The sequence below is a fragment of the Microtus pennsylvanicus genome, chromosome 5 (genome assembly GCF_037038515.1).
Source record: "Microtus pennsylvanicus isolate mMicPen1 chromosome 5, mMicPen1.hap1, whole genome shotgun sequence".
NCBI lineage: Eukaryota > Metazoa > Chordata > Mammalia > Rodentia > Cricetidae > Microtus > Microtus pennsylvanicus.
The window spans coordinates 115,501,463-115,520,943 of NC_134583.1; the positions used below are offsets into that span (position 1 = coordinate 115,501,463).

A 19,481-nucleotide genomic window follows, 5' to 3' on the forward strand; every position below is an offset into this window, starting at 1 on the left:
GCTCTAGTGTTTGGGGTTTGGAGGGCCAGTTGGTGTGTTTGTGTGTGTGTTGTTTCTCTTTATTCTGTTTTGGGGTAAGAGAATCCAGGTGGTTGCTAAGAAGAGAGAATAAATCACAAACTGGTGGTTTGACTCAGAATGACCTCCATGGATCATCTTTTTCGAACGCTTGGTTGTCAAGAAGTGGCAGTATTTGAGAAGGATTAGAAAGATTAAGTGCTGTGGCCTTGCTGCTGGAGGGCTGGAGGAAGTACCTTACTGGGGAGGAAGGTTTCAAAAACACTTGCCAGGCCCATTCTCTCTCTTGGCCTATAGGGATCAGGCTATAGCTCTTAGCTATGACTACAGCACCCCACCTGCCTGCCACCACGCTCCCTGCCACCATGCTGCTCGCCATGATGATGATGGACTAAGTCTCTGAGGAATTAAGCAGACCCCTAGTTAAATGCTTTCCCCTGTGTCACTGCGGTCATGGTTTCTCTTCACAGCAGTATAACAATGACTGAGACACTCTCCTCCATAATCTCTCAGCCCCACCATCATACTGCCCGCGACATAAGTATGGACCCTCCCTCTCTGCCAGAATCCATGATCAAGATCATTTCTGAAAATACTGGGTAGATTATTTATTGATCACCAATTGCATTTCCCTTGAGTTTCACAGACTGTTACTTCTGGAAAACAAAAGACATTTAAAATAATTTCAGACACAAGCTGCAACAGTATTGGGCCATTTTGTATACACTATAGTGTGCGCAACAGGTTCTTCCATGTAATATTTTAGTAGAATCTTCCAGTGCATATTTTAAATAGACTGGAAATAGGTTGGCTTTTCCCATTTGGATATGTTCCATCTGAAAGACACGAAGCCTATAGTCACTTGACATGGCTTGTTTTCTTTTGCTTACTGTAATTGCTGTGTCTCGTGCAAGTCATCCTATCCTGGAATCATAGTTTTGCAAAAGTCTTTAAGAAGATTATAAAGAAATCACTTAAAGCTCTCTGTGAAGATGTATTCTTTCGGTGGCAGTATTCAACTGAGTTTGTTTTACTTTCATCCAGTTTATCTAAGTTTAGTCGTAATGCGGATGGTTTCTAAAGTTTCTTGTTCTACTTGGTGCATTTTAAGTTTGAGATGTGTCTCCGGAAGCCTGTATGCCTGGCTTTGTTGGTTTGGTCCTCTGGCCATCTCCAGAACTCTGTCTCTAGCCAGAGGTGCTGCCTGTCTGTCTCCAGGGGATAATGCAAATGCTCCGCATTCCCTGTGAATTCTTTAGCCACCTTTGCTCTGGCTTTCACAAAAGAGGTGATGGAATTGCAACTTTTTTTCTTTCCTTTCTGGTGTGTGAGATCGAAGGTTGCCTTCGCAGTTTGCCCTTTGGAAAATGCTCCTTTTATGTTTAGTCAGTAAGTGATCCTAGGCTACCATGGTTTGCCTAGGATCCTAGGAGTCCTGGAGTAAAGTCGCCTAAGGAGTGAAGGACCGGCTCTAGCTCATGCTTAGCACAGTTGTAGTAGCAGGAATTTGAGTTTGGCAAAAGCAGTGGAAAAGGATCGCATGAAGAGTACAGGACGCCTTTCAAGGAATCTTTCTTTTCCTTCGGTGAATGGTGTCTTGGAAATCTCAAAGTCCGCTAAGAAAGAGCACTGGGGGCAGGGAGGGGGTTGTTTGTTTTGAACCTTGCAAACAGTCATCAATTTTTAGCACTTACCGTCCTCACGACAAATTTCCAGTCTACCTGTGTTTGCCAGTGAGGATGACTGCTGGACCCATCTTATTGTAGCAAGTTCAAATAGTGATTTCTAAATAAGGTTCATAGCAAGGTATGTCTTCATCTCCACCACACCCCCGTGGATCCAGTGTTTTTTTGATATCTTAAATTATATTTCTTTCTATGGATGTGTGCGGGTGCACTTGTGCCACATCGCCCTTGTGGAGGTCAGTGGACAACTTGCAGGAGTCGTTCTGTCCGTTCTCATCTCCCGCCGTGGAGTACTGGGGACTGAACTCAAGTGTTCAGGCGTGGCAGCAAGGGCTTTGACCGGCTGAGCCATCTCGCTGACCCCACGGAGAAAATTTAGTGGGGTGACGCAGTCTCAACACTGACCGTTGCTTTTGAACCCGTATGGTCATTGTTATAATGAAAACAACTGGGAGATAGGGGCGAGGATAAGAACAGAGATAAAATTTGGCCACAACTACGTGTCGTCGCACAGGAGCGACAGGGGTGGGGGGCAGGGCAAACAGGGTGGCCCAGGCGCCTAGGAGGAGCACCGGCTCGCCGGCGACGAGGGGCGGGGCCCACGAGGAAGGGCGTGGGGACGGGGCGTGGCCGGCGGGCGGGAGGCTCCGGCGGTTGGAGGTGGGTGGAGCTGCCCTTGGAGGCGGCACCGGCTTGGCCCCGAGGCTCGCCGCGCCCTATCGCGCCAGAGCCGAGTGGCCCCGTGGAGCCCGCGCGCTCCCGCCTGCTGGGGGAGGGCGGACAGGGCGCGGGGACCAGACAGGCCGCGGCGGGCGCTGTTTCTCTTTCGCTTTCCCGGGCTCGGAGGCGGGCGCGCCGGCGGGCTGAGGAGCGGCGGCGGCCGCTGGGTAGGTACGCGCGGGGGTGGCCCGGCCGCGCGCCAAGTTTGCGCCGGCGACCGCGGCGTCCCAGACACCTGCCGCGCCGGGCGCTGGAGCCCGAGCTGCTCGGGGGCGGGGCGGGCGTGCGGGGCTCGGGCTCTGCACTCGGGGGCGGCCCGGCCGGCCCGCTGCAACTTGTCCTGTCCCGCGGTCTCGGCGCGAGTGGCCCCGGCGCCCCGGCGGAGCACCTGCTAAGCGGCGGGAGGGCTTGAACCTCCGGGACCCGCGCCTCCCGACGCGGAAAAGTTGCCTTGGGCCGCCTGTGCAACACCGCAAGCCCTCGCTTCCTTTCGGCGTCTGGGTGACAGGGCTCTGGGCTTGGGATCCGGAGGGACTGCGTTTCCCACAGGTTTGCTGCCAGCGGAGCGCACCAGTAAGTCTTGGGAGTAAGGGCAAGCAGAGAGAAGGAGCGGAGACCCAGGCTAGGATGTTAATGCTTTCCTGAAGGTCACGAAGGGCTAAGGCCAGAATCCTGAGATTGCAATTAATTAAATTATACCTTCTGTCATATCCTTAACACCATTTCCCCCGAAGGGATAGACGCGCAGAGTCTCTGTCTTGGACGTTCACAGTGGGTGTGTGCTGATGGAATGATTCCTTCTAGACCTTTCCAGTTATTTTATCCTTGCTTATGAGCTAACAGCCAAGATAGGAGAAAAGTTCCCGTCCGGAAAATGAACTTAGTGAAATCAGCATCTTCATTGGCGTTATTTTCTAAGGGCATCTTCTTTGTAAGGAACTTGCAAAACTTTTAAAATAACCTAAGTAACGTAAAGTTGCAAGAAAAATTAATGTCGTATCTTCAGTTTCTCACTGTAAAACGCCATTCTAAGTAGATGGAGCTCTTAGCGTTATTTTACAATTAAAAGCAACAAAATAAACAGCCCCTTGAGACTTAAAGAAAGTGCATTCCCTAGGTTATATATCTATTAAGGGTGACTGGTTTCTGTTGACACTTTCTGATAGAGATAAAGAATAAGTGTTGGTAGCCTAGCATGCACATTGCCTGAGTTTGCTCCCTGTCACAGCGAAATCTGGGAGCGGCAAACACCTGTAATGCCAGCGCTCTGAAGTCATTGAGCCAAGAGGATCAGAAGTTCGAGGTCATCCCATCAGGGTTCTAGGCCAGCCTGGGCCATATGAAAATCAATCCTGGGGAAAACAAGAATGAATGAATGAATGATAGTTGTAAATCAAAATGAAAGAAAAGTGTAACCAGGGAGAAGTAAGCCTTAGAGATTACCCTGGACAGCATTCGAGTGGAAGTCTCGGGCTAAGTAGGATGCAGCTGTCGGAAGGAAAGTCATGTTGGATGGAAGCTACATGCCTACAGAGCCCATGATGGAGAGGAGTGATCGTGTCAGTCTACCTGAAGGGTTGAAGGCAAGGGTACCGTCAACCAGAAGTGTGGTTACCTCTCATGGGGCAGGCTAAAAAGCAGACTTATCTGCTAGGAAGAGGAAGCGCTCTAAATGTAATGGATGGAGCAGAGCTGGTAGCAGAATAGAAGGTGGCCTGGCCGGAGGGCATCTGTTTGGAATGGACATCAACTTGATTTGACTGTTCACTAGTTGGTGAGTGCCAAGTAGTCAGAGTTTTGGTAGGTGGGTCAGTGATTTCAGTTTGAGCCTTTGTGCCTTGCATTGGTAGAAGCTCCTGGGAGACAGTAAAATGCAGTGCTTTTGAGGAGTGCTGTTAACTGGACTCAGTAGCTTTTGGTGCCGTGAGTTGAGCTTCAGAACTGGGTGAGTTTGTTACTCTCAGTTAACTTATAATAGATTTACAGGTTAATAGTACAATAAAGGTTGTGTTCTGCTCTCCAAATTTAGACCCTGCAAACTTACTGACCCTGATGTTAAACATAGTCCAAGGAATTTGATGCCTTCTCTCTACGGTTTTGGAAACAGATATGAAAAGGCAGCCCTGCCAGGAGGAGTGATGGTCAGTGGCCCTGCGCAGGCTGGGTGTTCATGCTCATGCCTCAGGACGCCTACAAGAACATTGCGCCAGCTACTGGACCAGCTTTGCATCCACTTAGTGCCCCTCCTTGCCTGAACTGCTGACGCCGGCAAACCACGAATGGCTACCCAAAGGAAACACTTGGTGAAAGATTTCAATCCTTACATCACCTGCTACATCTGTAAAGGCTATCTGATCAAGCCCACAACAGTGACAGAATGCCTCCATACATGTACGTATTTGTGTCATCTGCTCATCAAAATTTATTTCTGTTTGTTCCTTTAAAACTGCTGTGTTTTGTTTTTGTCTGGATTTTAAGTTTTACAAAGCGGTCTCAGAATTATTTCCAAGTTAACTTTCAGAATCTTTGTCACTGGGATGTCGTGAGCATGTTTTCCTTTCAGTTGAATCCTAACGGACTATAAAATGTTCTAAAAGGGCTTTAAGTGACTATGAATTTGCAAAAAGTGAACTAGTTCAGGTCTTTTTAAATGACTCTGAAGGAGTTGCGTATGGTCATACCATTGTGGGCATTTCCTGAGAAGCTAGTAGGAATGCAGCTTGTCCACAGACCCACTTCCTGAGGGGTCCTGTGCACAGCACCTGTCTTTTAGGGAGTTGACTTGTTAATTCTGAAACTTGTCAAGTTTGAGACTGTTGAAGTAGCACCATAGCTGAAGAGTTTCTAAGACTTCATTGTCTCCTGCCTTATCAGAGGGAAGGAGACATTTTTATAATCACTTGTATGAGTCTACACGTCTGTGCTTTCTGCTAGTACGATTTTATTTCAGTGAAACTAATTCCAGTAGACTTGCTTTACTGTTGGTCAGACGTTGTAAACTCCATGCTGTATGCACCTAAATCATTACAGCTTTTCTGGTATCTTGAAGCGGTTTGCAGAAGGTATAGGGGAGAGAGTTTTTGGAGTCTCCACATTTTATGTACGTGAAAAGTACGTTTCACTGACCGTCTCACAGCTACCACTGTGGTGGACCCGAATTCGACCCCAAAGCCTTGTCAGTTTCTCACGTAGCAGCACCGCCTTTTGTCAAAGCTTCCTTTGAGCTCCTCTCCCCTCCTGAGCAGATAGAATTCATACTCACGGTTTCAAACAGATGAGCCAGATACAATCACCTGGAAAGTAAAATGATATATTTTATGTTCCATATAATTTAATCATAATTTAATTTTAAAAACAGAATTTTATTGAATGCTGCTTGAACATACTGATACTGTGGGGTCTTGCGATCAGGCCTGGTCACATATACTGTGGAAAAGCTGTCGTGGTTTTGATGGATATTCCTCTGGGATAGTAATTGGCTCATGCCATTCAATTAGCAGTTAACTATGAAATGCCTTCTGTGGTTAATTGGCCCTTGCCTTGTATTTAATTTGAAAAGTTAATAATTAATTGTTATTGAAAACATTTATTGATTATCTACTATATGTCAGGTACAGTTCTAAATACAGATGATACAAGAGTGCTCAAAATAAAATCTCTGATCAAGGAATTTACATCCGAGGAAGGGAAACTTATAATAATGAGTTGTAAAGTATTTGACGGTGAATGGCATGAAAGGGAACAGATTGTAGATAAGGGTAGGGTGACTTTATACGATGCAGTGTCACCTCTCTGTGCCATTTTAACAGAAACTTCAGGGGACTGAGCTACCTCTAGGAATATGGGAAGAACCTTCTAGACAGAGAGTATGTTTGACAGGTTCAAGGAACACCAGATCAGTTAAGGTTCCACATGCACAGGTGCACACAGCGTCGCCTATAAGACAGACTTCAAACCAAGATAGTAAGATTTGGGATGGGGTGGTGAAGAGTGGTTGAACCGTGGATGTTTGGGGAGAAGAGCTGGTTAAGGCGTGCACATTGGCATGGGCTGTCGGGTACATTTATTTCCTGTTGTATCTGTACGTACCTGAATATGGCTCACAATCTGCTTTGTTTCACCAGTCCTGACATTTGTGCGTTGTTTTTGTATTTGGATCTCTCTAGCAAAAATGGCCAACTATGAGAGATAAGATAAAAGCACAAATCTCCCAATTTCTGTCTTCTACAAATTTTATGTCCCTGAAACAAATTTTGAAAAAAAATCCCAAATTAGTGTCTCATTTTTGAAGAAAACCAAAAGATTGTAGAAGTATACATAACTAGTTATAAGCAAGAATTATTTTTAAAATCTTTTCCTGATCAACCATGAACTTCTAGTTAGATGCTTGAAATAGCATTTTAACATTTATTTTAACATTGGAGCATACACTGTTAAAATACATTATAAAGAAATATTTTCCATAAAAAGATTTGCTGACATTTTCCTTTTTTGCCATTCTTTATTTAAAATATTTTATGCAGTGTAGTCAGTCTGAGTACATGTACCCCTCCCGAACTTCTCCCCTCACCTGCCTACCCACCCAGCTCCATGCTCTTGCTTTCTCTTTTTAAAAAATAAACCACAAAAAAACCCAAGAAACTCACCCGTGTATGCACATTTGCATGCGCGCAGCGCGCGCGCGCGCACACGCGCACACACACACACACACACACACACACACACACACACACACACACACACAAGATAACCTACAAAAATGCAAACTTGGAAACCAAAATATACAAGTAAAAGACCAGTAAGATGAAAAGTGCAAACAGAGCAATATGAGATGTTGTAGGAGGCTGCTTGTTTGTTCCTGGCCGCTCAGAACCGGAATACAATCACACAAAAACTATATTATTTAAATCACTGCTTGGCCAATTACTTTAGTGTATTGCTAGCTCTTACATCTTTGGTTAACTCATTTTTATTATTTTATATTTTACCACAAGACTCCAGCTGGCATCTTGCGTCTTTTCCCTCTGGCGGCTACATGGTGTTTCACTGACTCTGCCTACTCTCTCTATATATACACATATATGTGTATCTCTTCCAGTCTGGCTGTATTTTGTTAAGCCATTGGCCAAAAACAGCTCCTTTATTAACCAATAAAAGCAATGCATATACAGAAGGACTTCCCACGCCAATGAGACAGAAAGTCTACAAAAATACCATGGAGTTTATTTTGTGTTGACCATCTGCTGTTACTCCTGGGCATGGGGCCTACTCTGAAGTGCGGATAATATAGCCAGTGGGATCTATTGCAGATAGCTTCTTGGTTAGGGCTGGGAACTTGTGTCCACTTCCCCCTCTCAGTGAGGGCCTCATCTGACATGAACCTATACAGGTCTCACAGTCTCTGTGAGTTCATATGTGTATCAGTGTCCTATGCATGTTCTCAGCAATCTCTGAGTTCATATGTGTATCAGTCCTGTTGTGTCTGGGGACAATTTCCATAGAGTCCTCTGTCATCTCTGGCTTTTCCAGTCTTTTCACATAGCTCAGAGGAGCTGTGGGGGGAGGGATTGATGAAGACATCCCCTTTAGGATTGAGTGTTTCTAAATTTCTTACCCCGTGCACACTGTCCAGTTGTGGGTCTCTGTTGCCATCCACTGCAAGAAGAAGCTTTGTTGGTGATGGCTGATTGAGGTACTGATCGATTGGTATAAAAGAATGTCATTTGGAGTTATTTTATTGCTGTGTTCCTGTAGCAGAACAAGAGTGTTTGGTTTGCCCCTAGGCTCGGCTTCCTGTGTTCAGTGAGGTATGTAAGTGTTGTCTTCAGCAATAGGCCCTTACTGTCAGTTTGTGGAGAGCAGCCAGTCGCCTTGGCAATAGCTTGTTGAAATAGTAGTTGAAAGCTTACAGAGGTAAATAACAAGCCATACAGATCATTCCGGTATAAACAGTGAGGGCCTGGCACCTTCACTGAGAGTTGAAGTGGTAGAATTTTGATGAGAATACGGTGGTTACGAGAATGTGGACTTTATCATCCACAGGAATCCTGAAGAAAATGGTGGAGCCGGGTATTCAGCCTGGTGCCTGACAGAGATCTGGGGATTCTGTAGCACATAGCTTGGAACTTATTAATGACTGTGTCCTGTTTCTGTGCCCTGTATATTTTTATATTGAACCTTTAGAGGAAATAATCCCACTTGCAAAGCATTCCTTATTTATGTTGCTAGCGTAAGTAGTGTCATTGAGCAGCATCGCTAGACTTCCATGGGGTCTTTTGATGGACGGTCATATTCTGGGTCTTCTGTCAGGGTTGTTCACATATGGTAATGTAGGACGATACAGTTGTACAGTGATTTGGAATGGCTATAAAACTGAGTAAAGCAGAGAAGTGGGAAAGGCAGGAATTGAGAAGATGAAGGGACACAGTGATACCGTGTAGTTTTAGGTGTTGACTTAACTTCCTATGAAGAGTGTCTGCACAAGACTGCAGTGGAATGAGAAGTTAGTAAAAGTAAGTGAGCACTTTTCCTTGCTGTCAGTCAAGTGAGAAATACCCACGTGAAGTAGGCTGGTGAGCAAAGCCAGACATGGGGTCTGCACCCCCACCCCTGGGCTAGCCAGTCAAGTTGGAGAAGAGTGAGGGAGTTTAAAAAACAAAAAACAAAAAAATGAAACAAACAAACAAAAAAAAAACGGTGTGGAATAAGCACAGTGAAGATAATGGACATGATAGAATCACAAGTGTGGCCAAGATATTAGAGCAGAGTGGATTTAGAGAATTCTGACATCCCTGAGGCATCAGGCCTTTCTAGGGAGGGCCTGCTGCAGCAGGGGACCAGAGGGTTCTTCTCTGTGGTGCTTTGACTGGGCAAATACCTCAGCCTCCTCTCAACTTACTGTCCACCTATATTTTACCTCCCTCCTTTCTCATATCCCCACCCCCCATCCTTGGTGGTGGGGGTAGGGGTTTTTGTTTTGTTTGGTGTTTGATTTTTTTAAAAGGCGGTTTCTTTGTGGAACCTTGGCTGTTCTAGCACTAGTTCCGTAGACAAGACTGACCTTAAACAGAGATCTGCCTGCCTTTGCCTCCTGAGTACTGGAATAAAAGGTGTGTGCCGCCTGCCGCCACACTAGACTTCATTCTCAGTTTTTTTAAAAATACATGTTTTTAATTGAAATAGAACTACATCATTTCCTCCTTTTCTTTTCTCCCTCCAGGTACTGCAGTTGCTGCCAGGTACCCTTCCTTTAACCCCTTCCATGTCCCCTCTACTCTCCAGTTGATAGCACCTCTTTTCTTTGATTATTGCTACATATATACATATACACACGTATGTATGCACAAGTAAATGCAACCTGCTGAGTCTGTTTTTGTTGTTTGCATGTCTATGGTTTGAGGGATGACCACTCTGTATTGGACAACCTATAAGAGGGCTCATCTCTAGGAGAGGCCGATTCATTAGTTCCTGTAGTTCTTTGTCTAGTACTGGGAACACATTGAAATTTTCCCCATTCCACTTTGATACGTACATTGATATTGTCATTTTTTTCTGTCTTCTTTATGTAGCCATTTCTAGAGAGATTGCTTCACAGCAGAATTCCTGTATTCTGGCTCTTACAGTCTTTCCAACCCTTCTGTAATGTTCCCTGAGCCACAGACACAGAAGCTATGATAGCTATGTATTCCCCATGATCCACTGATTGCATTGCGTCCATTTGTGGCTTTCTGTGATAATCTCCATTTGGTATTGTAGCATAAATTCTAATTGTTCTTAATAAAAACCCAGAGCCAGATATTAGGGGGTGAAAACAGAGAGATCAGAGAAGCAATGCAATCAGCCACTAGAGAGACCTTTTACCTCTACCAAATCCTCAGACCGAAAGGGCAATTCTGTCCTCAGACTGTATTCTCTGACTGCATCCTCAGACTGTATCTGAACTGTCTCCTCCTGTCTTATATTCCTCTCCCCACCCAGCCATATCCTTCCTGTCTTCACCTCCCAAGTTTTGGGATTAAAAACGTGAGCCTCTAGTGACCTAACTCTGCACTCTGATCTTCGGGAAAGCTTTGTTAAAACACAAACAAAATATCACTGCATGGGATAAGGACAGACTTCTTTGATGAGGGCTGATAACTACACTTATCTGTGGGTCTAAGGATAACATTTAGAATGTAGTAAGAAATTATACTGATCTAGCAAAATAGCTGTAGTAGATTCTTTTCCAGTGACCCTGAGCCACTATTTCCAGGAAGCTGAGTAGGTAGGTGTTCAGGACCAGGCACGGTTCCCCTCCTCCCCCCATTGAGTGGCCTTTGATCCAGTTAGACCACTCTTGGCTGGCTCTCTTCTCTTTACCCTTAACAAAGCTGTCACAGAATCCCAGTTTGTTTAGTTCCCCCCCCCCCCCCCCCCCGCTACTGTTGACATTCAAGTCCTCCTTCCATCTCACAGACCACTATAGCATATTCTTAACCGGTATCAGGCGGCTATTTACAGACGTAATGTCTGTCACTTACTTTTCATCTTGACCAAAAAATGTCTCAGTGCTGTGCTGCTGCCTCCAGAATGAATTAAAGCTATTTGCCTGTGTTTTGTTTTCCCCTGCCTCTCCTTCTCTACTACATCACACACACAGGGGAGACACTTGGTTCAGGTACCTACTTCCTTGTATGAACTTCCTTTGCTCTGTTCTCTGCCGGTAGTTATCAATCCTTTAATTAAAGACTCGGTTCCTCTGAGTTCTATCTAATACATGCCTCTCTCCTTCTACACAGATGGAGGCTAAGTGTCTACTTCATATCTGGTGAGTGTGTAATATGAGCTTAAATGCACAGTTAGTGATGGATCACTACGTTTCTCCTTTCAGTGATTCAAATGCAGTGCTAGCTAACTTGAAAGACACGCACACAATGTTGGTTAAGAGTTATGAGTTTTAAAAAAACTATCCTACAACCACCTGAGGCAGGCCTCTGTGAGTATTAGAGAAAGAGATGTACTCTAGAGTAGGAACTAATGTCTGATGGTCTTAGACCATGGCTATCCTGCCTTACAACAGGCCCCAAGAAATGTGTGGAAATTGCCTAGGATGTATATACTAATGATTGTGTACATTGTCAACTTAAAATAAAAGACTTGTCACTTAAATCAAGGATGAAGGCGATTCATTCTAAAAGCTCAGATGTGATAAATGTAGTGTGCATTTGTTCTTAACCCTTTCTAGACCAAGGTTCCTGTAGGAATCTTCTAGTTCTTCCCTTGGAGAGAAAATGTGTTCATAGGCATGAAATTCTGTGGTACAAAAAAAAAATCTGTGGAACATAATTTTTTCTTTCTGCCTTTTCAGAATTTATGGCAGCAATCCCTTGCAACAAAACACTGTTGTATTAATTTTTAGCTTACCCACAGAAGGCGGGCTCACTAAAAGATGCAGTTGATGTAGCTATGAAGAACTTGGTGATTTTTATATCACATTAATAATGGAAGAATCAATTTAACAGGTTAAGGTGCCTGACACCAAGCCTGAGTTAAATGCCTCACACACACACACACACAGAGACACAGAGAAAGTATAAGAGAATACCAGAGTAGCTTAATCATGATGGCAAATTTTAATTAGTCATTGATTTTTGTTTTAAAGATTTACTTTTTTAATTTTATACATGTTTCTGGGTTTTCGCACACGAGTGTAGATACCCACAGAAGCCATAGGACGGTATCAGGTCCCATGGAGCTGGAGTTGCAGGTGATTATGAGCTGCCCAGCATGAAAGTTGGTAACCAAACTCAGGTCCTCTGTAACTGTGTAAGAGTATCACACACTCATTAGTGATGAGCCGTCTCTCCAGCCCCTACTTACTGTTTTTGAATATCATAACCATATGACTACTCAGTTAAGGTATAGGGCTGATTTAAGCTAAAACCTTACACCCCACAGTCTTGCTTTTTCAAGTGTAGTCTCCAGGCATTCAGCAACCATGAGCAACAGTGTCACCTGGGAACTCATTAGCAGTGCAAATTCTTGGACTTCACTCTAGACCTGTGGAATCAGAACCTCTGGGGATAAGGCAGAAATCTGTACTAACAACCTCTCTAGGTGAGTCTGGTTGTACTAGAGGCTCATGGGCTTCACTTTGGACCAGAGCATTGTCATTCTAGCATTTCTTAATTAGACAGTTTACAGTTTAATCATACCATGATTAAAATAAATGCTAATAAAGGTGTAGCTGTTGTTTATTGAATGTTTATCACGGGGAGTTCAGCTTTCTTTTCATTGTCTTATTTAATCCAGCTGGACGGTGTTGATCACTCAGCAGGTGTTCATTGGCACTTCCATGTGCCAGGCGTTATTCTTACCACAGGAAACAAACAAATATGACAAGGCCAACCCATGACCTCCTAGAACCTGTGTTCTGATAGGGTAGACAGACAACAGACAGGGTTCTGTGTGTGACATGCTTTAGGGAAGTGATTGTTGCTGTTCATCAGAGACCAAAGACTAGGAAGGCATGTGCTACAGGAAGGCTTCAGGGAAGTTTCGGATTCTTCTCACAGGTAAGAGGCCTGAGAAATAAGAAACACCCAGTAAATAACAGAGCTGGGTCCTCAGGTCTGCTGTCTGACCTAGGTACATTGCAGATGCATTATGACATTTCCCTAACTTCCGTCTTTCTTTGTCCACTTATCTCTATTCTTAATATTTTATTAAGTAACATTAATTACATATGAGAGAAAAATATGATTTCATGAGGTATTACTAGGTAATCTCAAAGGGTATGAATCTACTATTAGTTCTTAATTGAAAGTCCTAATGAAAAAAAGACATTATTTTTGATGAAAGTTCTGATGTGTTTTAATACAGTTTTTAATTTGGGAGTGAAATCCGTTTTTATTTAGAAAAACAAAATATCCACATTGAAATTACATTACTGGTAGATGCACATACAATGTCATAGGTTGTATGAATGCATAGGAATGAAGACATCATACTGGTGTTAAAGCTTTAGGTAACATCTTGGCACTCATTAATAAAAGTGATTACGGTGTTCATTTTGATGGTTGTTAGAAGTGAGAATAGTTACTGTTTTTAAGCAGTCTAGATACTAGCTGTTAATTATGATGTTAAATATGAGTTATGTTAAGCTTATGGACCTTTTTTATTTTGAAGCTGTGAGATAGCGAGGAATAAACTGCTGAGCAAAGCATCATTGTAGGAGACACAGATAAACTAAGGAATAACAAAAATCTAAAAAGTGAAATTGTCTTGTATATTGATGTCTGAAAGTAAACATGGGCCAGAATGATAGAACTGATAGCAATGTTGGACTGAGGTTCAAGTATGTGACAGAAAGTCGTCAGTGCTAGAGATAATGGTAAATAAACAATATTAATTGAGAACCCAACACAAAGGCTGAATGTAGCTGAACAGCTGCAGTCTAACATTGTAGAAAAATGATTTCTGTTGGAGACTTTGAAGAATCTTCACAATTGCTTTGTTTTATACATACTGATTTTCAACACACTGTGGTATAAAAGAAGTTAAGTACATATACCAAACTTCCTTAGAATACTGCCGACTGAGAGAATGATTCTTGTTCGATATTAGTTATGGCAGAAAGAGTGCATTTTGTTTGTTGCTGGAAACTCTGAATCCCTTCTTCATTTGATGGTGTAAGCTTCTTTCTGACTTGACTACAGTGATACAATTGTAGGCCTGGAATCTGGGCTCCCTTCACTGTCCTGACCCATACGGCTTCCTTTTGTCTGCACATATTTATTGAGCCTGTTCTTGTTCAGACTCTGGTTCAGGTACTTGGCGGTAGAGTATATAATAAGTAAATCATAGTGCATGTTAGAAGGCTATCACTATATGCTATAGACAAAGGGAAGGTCAAACAGGGCAAGGGGAATTGAACTATCTAAAAGGTAATACAATTTATAAAAGTCTGTATCTAGGAAAAGCTTCATTAAGACTTCATTAAGTGATCTTTGAACTTGTGATAAAGAAGCTAGTTTGTGAGATATCAGAGAGAAAGAAGTTCCAGGCAGAGGGAGTACCAAGATCAAAGACTTGAAGGTATGAGTGTAGCGTGTAAAAGTGTCAGTACAGCTAGACTTCAGCGAGCGGATTAAAGTTCAGAGATGAGGTGGGGGTAGGCGTGGGCCACAGGTTCTGCACATTTAAGGATTTGGGTGACTTTTGTGTTGTTTCTTCTGAGGGAAATGAAGGCCCATTTCATGAATTGTTTTGAGTGAAGGAATAATATACAAACTGGTTTATAGTTAAAAGAATCACCTAGATTACTCTATTGAAAATAGAAATGTCAGGATCTTACTGCAGTATTTCAGGAAAAAGATTGTGATGGCTTGCACCACGGTGGTGATACTGGTGAATGTCAGGTTCTGAATATGCTCTGAAGGTAGATCCATGTTTGTTTGTTTGTTTGTTTTAACAACATGTAAAGAGCAAATGTTTTGTTTTTAATTTTATATATATAGTATTCTGGGCACCAGATCTCATTATAGATGGGTCTAAACCATCATGTGGTTGCTGGGAATTGAACTCAGGACCTCCGGAACAGCAGTCAGTTCTCTTAACCTCTGAGCCACCTCTCCAGCCCAATCCATGCTTGTTGACTTATTGATGAAGACCATCAGTATATAGAACATACTTACACAATGAAACCATGAAGGAAGTGAATATGGATCACAGAGTAGAGTACCAAAGGGGGCTTAACCCAGGAGGAAGTAAATAGGAGCCAAGAGGTAGGAGGACTCTGAGTGTTAGGAACAGGAAATTAGCTGAGTTGCATGGGCTGGATAAATTAGTAAGATTTGGCCGTAAGGATCCTCTTAAAAGCAGTTTCAGTGGATGGAAGAAGAGAAAATACGAGTACATTTGGGAAGACAGCAAACTTTTAATTTCCTAGTTTGACCATTGTACTGAATGACAAATTTAACCTTTTTTTCTTTTGTGAGAGTGGAAATTAAAGTTGAAGCCTCACAAATTTTAGGCACAAAATCTACAACTGAGATAAATCCAAGCTCTGTGCTTAACCTTAATAAAGGTTTAGACGGGATGAAAAAATAAGTTTTGAGAGAGAGTGTCTGTATAGGTATCAATTGCTGGTTTTGTTGTGAAGGAGAACGTAGCAAAGGGGAGATAGCTGGCAAGGTATATAGTCAACAAAAGTGTATTTTACCCTAAGGAAATGGCATGCCTGTGTACTAGTAAGAATCTTTAGTAGGAATTTACATGTGCAGTGACAGGGCTGAAGTTAGAGGTACGCCATGCATGTTCTGGAAGCAGGTCAGGACACAACAGAGCTGCTAGTGGAAGAGTGTGTTGTTGGTACAAGTTCCCTTTGGTTCTGTTATTGCTTTTGTTTTTTCAGTAAAATGGGATGTGAGTTATTTGGTGGAGAGGGAGAAGGGTTCAAAAGGGTCTGGGGAGACACACTGGCAAGGAGTGTAGTGAACTTGGTAAGCATGGCGTGCGACTGCCTGGCAGATGAAAACCCTACACTTCGTTAGGTTCATGGTCATAAGCTGAGGGTGAGAGATCCATCAACATGGTTTCATGGTTTTCTTCCACAATGCCCAGCTATAATCTTGTACAGTCAGAATATGTAGGATTTAAATATAATCAAGATTCTGGCTTAATTGAGCTAGTTAGTCAGTGTTTTATTATAATGAAACACCTAAGGTAGAAAGGAAGTTTGTTTAGCTCACAATTTGAGAGATTCGGAGTTTAAAATCTAGGAGTCTATTTAGTGTGGACTCTGATGATTGCTGCAGGTGGCATCACACTGTGGTCGAAGCATTTGCTGGAACAAAAAGTCAAATCTCAAATTAGGAAGCAGAGGGAGGGAGGAGGGACCAGGCTAGCACTTGTTTTATCAGCTCTCTGGTGTAATGGCTTGAGCTACCTTCCTTTCAAAAGCAGTACCTCCAGAGTGCAGAGACCTTGCTCTGGACCTCATTTTTAAAGGGTGCATCACCTTCTGCATCGTAACATTAGGGGCCAAGCTTCCAACACACAGACTCTTAGAAAGCAGACCTCATCCAAACCATAGCAGAGAGGTAGAGGAGTCGAAGTGTGTGTGTGTACAATTTTGATTGTGACACTGCAGCATCCAGGAACTCTGCCTGACTCTTTCCACGTGCAGTCCCTCTGTCTGCCTTCCAAAGCTCAGAAGGATGCCCTTCCTACTCAGTGTAAGGTTTCCCACATCATGCATAAAGCATAGTCTCTCCTGAATCTGTTCAGAACCTTTCTCTTACTGCCTATTTCTTTGTCCCAGTGGAAAAGGCATTCTAGGAAAGTAGGGAGGGAAACAAACAAAATGCTATTCTGATATATACCATGCTGTTATTATCCCTGTGTGTTTTGAGGCAAGCTATAAGTAATAGCATAGGCATAATAAAGATGTGGATTAGTTCCTTACATTAGTAAAACTAAAAAGTTCATGGTAGCAAATTGAAACTGTTGGGGAACTTTAAAATTAGTGTTAGTTACACATGTAGGAATATGTGTTAGGAAAAGCAAGAAACATAACTCTACTGCATATAATCATAGCCTACTTACAACCTATTAGCAGATAAAGTTCTCAATACAAAATGTTGCCCACAGTGACCTATAAGATGAAGGTTCTAGTTCAGTAGTGGGAGACTTGACCTCCAGCACTCGAAAAAAAAAAGAAGAAGAAAAGAAAGAAAAAGAATGGCACAAGCCAGACATGGTTGTATGTGCCTTTAGTCCCAGCCGGCAGGTCTCTGAGTTAGAGACCAGCTCCCTGCCAGCCAGAACTGCATAAGGAGACTCTGTTTTGCTTCTTTGGTTTTGGTTGATTTTTGTTCTTTTTAAAGAATTGCACATAAGGTGATATACTCAAAGGAGGGAAAATGATTTCAAGTTGGTAGATAAGACCAATACAGCTAGATGCTTTCAACAAAAATCAAGCCTTGGACAGTTTAATAAGTAAAGTGTTACTAATGGGTGGCAATGCTAAAAATACGAGAGAAAAGCTGATTATTATTTTACAGTTAGTAATGTCAGAATTAGTGCTCAGGAAGAGAAATCTGAATTACCTTGTGTTATCAAAGCTGGGAAACTTGGACTCTGATAGAGAAGAAATGTGGGTAAGTTGTGCATCTAAGATAGGTCAACAATTATCTTGTACCTGTTGTGCAGATGTCCCTCAAAACCATGAAAATAAGGAAGTGAGGTAGTTCTTAGATAATTCAGCTGTAAAATCAGAGTTCAATAGTGCATTAAAGTGAGTTTCTTCAAAATGATTGGGAAGTGACTGTGAATTAACTCCAGCCCAGGGCACTACTGGAGCATACTGAACAGGAAATTGTGGAGAAGTGTTAGTTGGTCTTGGACAAGAACCTACTCTACCCCACCTTGCCCCAGAAAAAAGAAGTGTCCTACATGAGAAGATAGTTTTCATCCAGGTGAAGCAATCAACGTGTCTTAAACTTCATATCAGAGTTCCAGAGTGTCCTCAGAGTAGAAATGGGTACAGGATATTAACCACAAAGTGATAGACATTCCAATTCCAGTAGAACCCCTGTCTGTTAAGGTAGATATATCAAAATGGTCTGATGGTATTCAATACTTTATGTTGATTCTCCATGTTCTGACTGTAGGCTCACCCAGTAATCTAATTTGCCAAAAGAGCTCACATTTACCAAGAGCTTACACGCTTCCGTAAAATGTATAAAACAGTAATTACATTTGGTCCCCATAACAACTGAGTAAGGTAGATAGCTTTTTAAAACTCTCTTACACTCAGGTGCAGAACAAATCATCTGCCTAATGGCAGGAGTGAGTGGGGTTCAGGTTTGAGCATCTGTGGCAGGGTCGTCTGGAATGACCATGCTGTGTGCTTTGGCTTCCCTACGTGCGCCTAACTCACATACTATTTGATTATGTCCTGTGACAGTAATTTATCCTTGGGATTGATAAAGTACTTGTGATGATAGTGTAGCAGAGAGCCACATCCTAGAGTGGGGGCTCCAACAGATTCTGTAAAGGAAGATGTTTGTGACCAACTTCTGCCTACCATGTGTCATTTGACCAGTGTTTCCCAGTTCTCTTTTGGCTATCCCAGTGTGAGAGTTTTGCTAAGTTAGAGTCTTAGGGTGATTGAATTTGTCCAAAAGGGAACCTGCAGATACCTTCTTTAAAAACTGTGGTCCATTGTGTGCTACCCGTCGTAATTGGAGAACTGCTTCAAAAGCATAGGAGCCGTCTCCCTGTTAATGCCTGTACCTGGCCTTGTTCACACTTAAAGAATGGTAGAAGTAAATAATTCAGCTAGTAAGTTTTTGGATTTTTTTTTTACTTAATGATGTTTATGATGAACTCCTGATAAATTAAAGATACCAAGTGGAAGAGGGTGTGGAATAGAGACCTTGCTTAGCATGCTTGGGGCCCTGGGTTTATTCACCACTCAGCAACAACAATAAGATAAGATGTCTTTTTGAGGTCAGGGACTAAATACTCTGAATCCTAAAATATATTGCATTGTGCTTAGATGTTAAAAGGGGAAATTCAGATGCCATGTCTGCTACAAGATTAGGAAGCTGTGGGAAGCCTTCTCAGCCTCTTTAGCCAATTGTTCATTTGTTGAAGGAGCATGGTCAGAGTCCGAAATGTAATCCATACCAAGATTTGAGCCCAGAGCCTGGCATCTGGCTAGTACTCGGCAAGTTTTAACATTGCCACTGAAGTGCTTTTCCACCTGGGTTATGTGATGAGCTGAACTGTTTGTACCCCTGCTGTTTCGTGTGGTTGTATCCACATCTCTAGAGTGACTGATGACAAAGACTTGGTGCTCTCCATAGTCTTACCAGAAACTGGGACATTTTAAATATCATTCAGAGGTCAGTTAAGTTAGCCAGAACAGCTGAGCATTTCTTTAAGGCACCTTACAGTGTGCTTTATTGCTAGTCTAGATTTCAGTTCATAAACTAAGACTCAAAGATAGTTTCCTAGTGATGAAAGTTTTTGAGCATTAGAAACCGTATCACAATTTCATGTTTTTCCATT

At 42.7% G+C, this 19,481-nt stretch overlaps 1 protein-coding gene across 9 annotated transcripts in view; it reads left to right on the plus strand.

The window, feature by feature from the left end:
• The window catches only part of Pcgf5 (polycomb group ring finger 5), a 123,342-nt gene that overhangs the window by 73,230 nt on the left and 30,631 nt on the right, over window positions 1-19,481 (plus strand). For 2 of the 9 annotated variants that reach the window (XM_075973901.1, XM_075973907.1), the window contains exon 2: window positions 4,531-4,814. In XM_075973901.1, the coding sequence (XP_075830016.1) occupies window positions 4,703-4,814 (112 nt within the window). In that variant the 5' untranslated portion in view covers window positions 4,531-4,702. Of the gene's footprint in view, window positions 1-2,428; window positions 2,595-2,708; window positions 2,997-4,452; window positions 4,815-19,481 lie in introns of those variants that run through there. The other 7 variants (XM_075973905.1, XM_075973906.1, XM_075973902.1 and 4 more) reach the window with 7 other exon arrangements.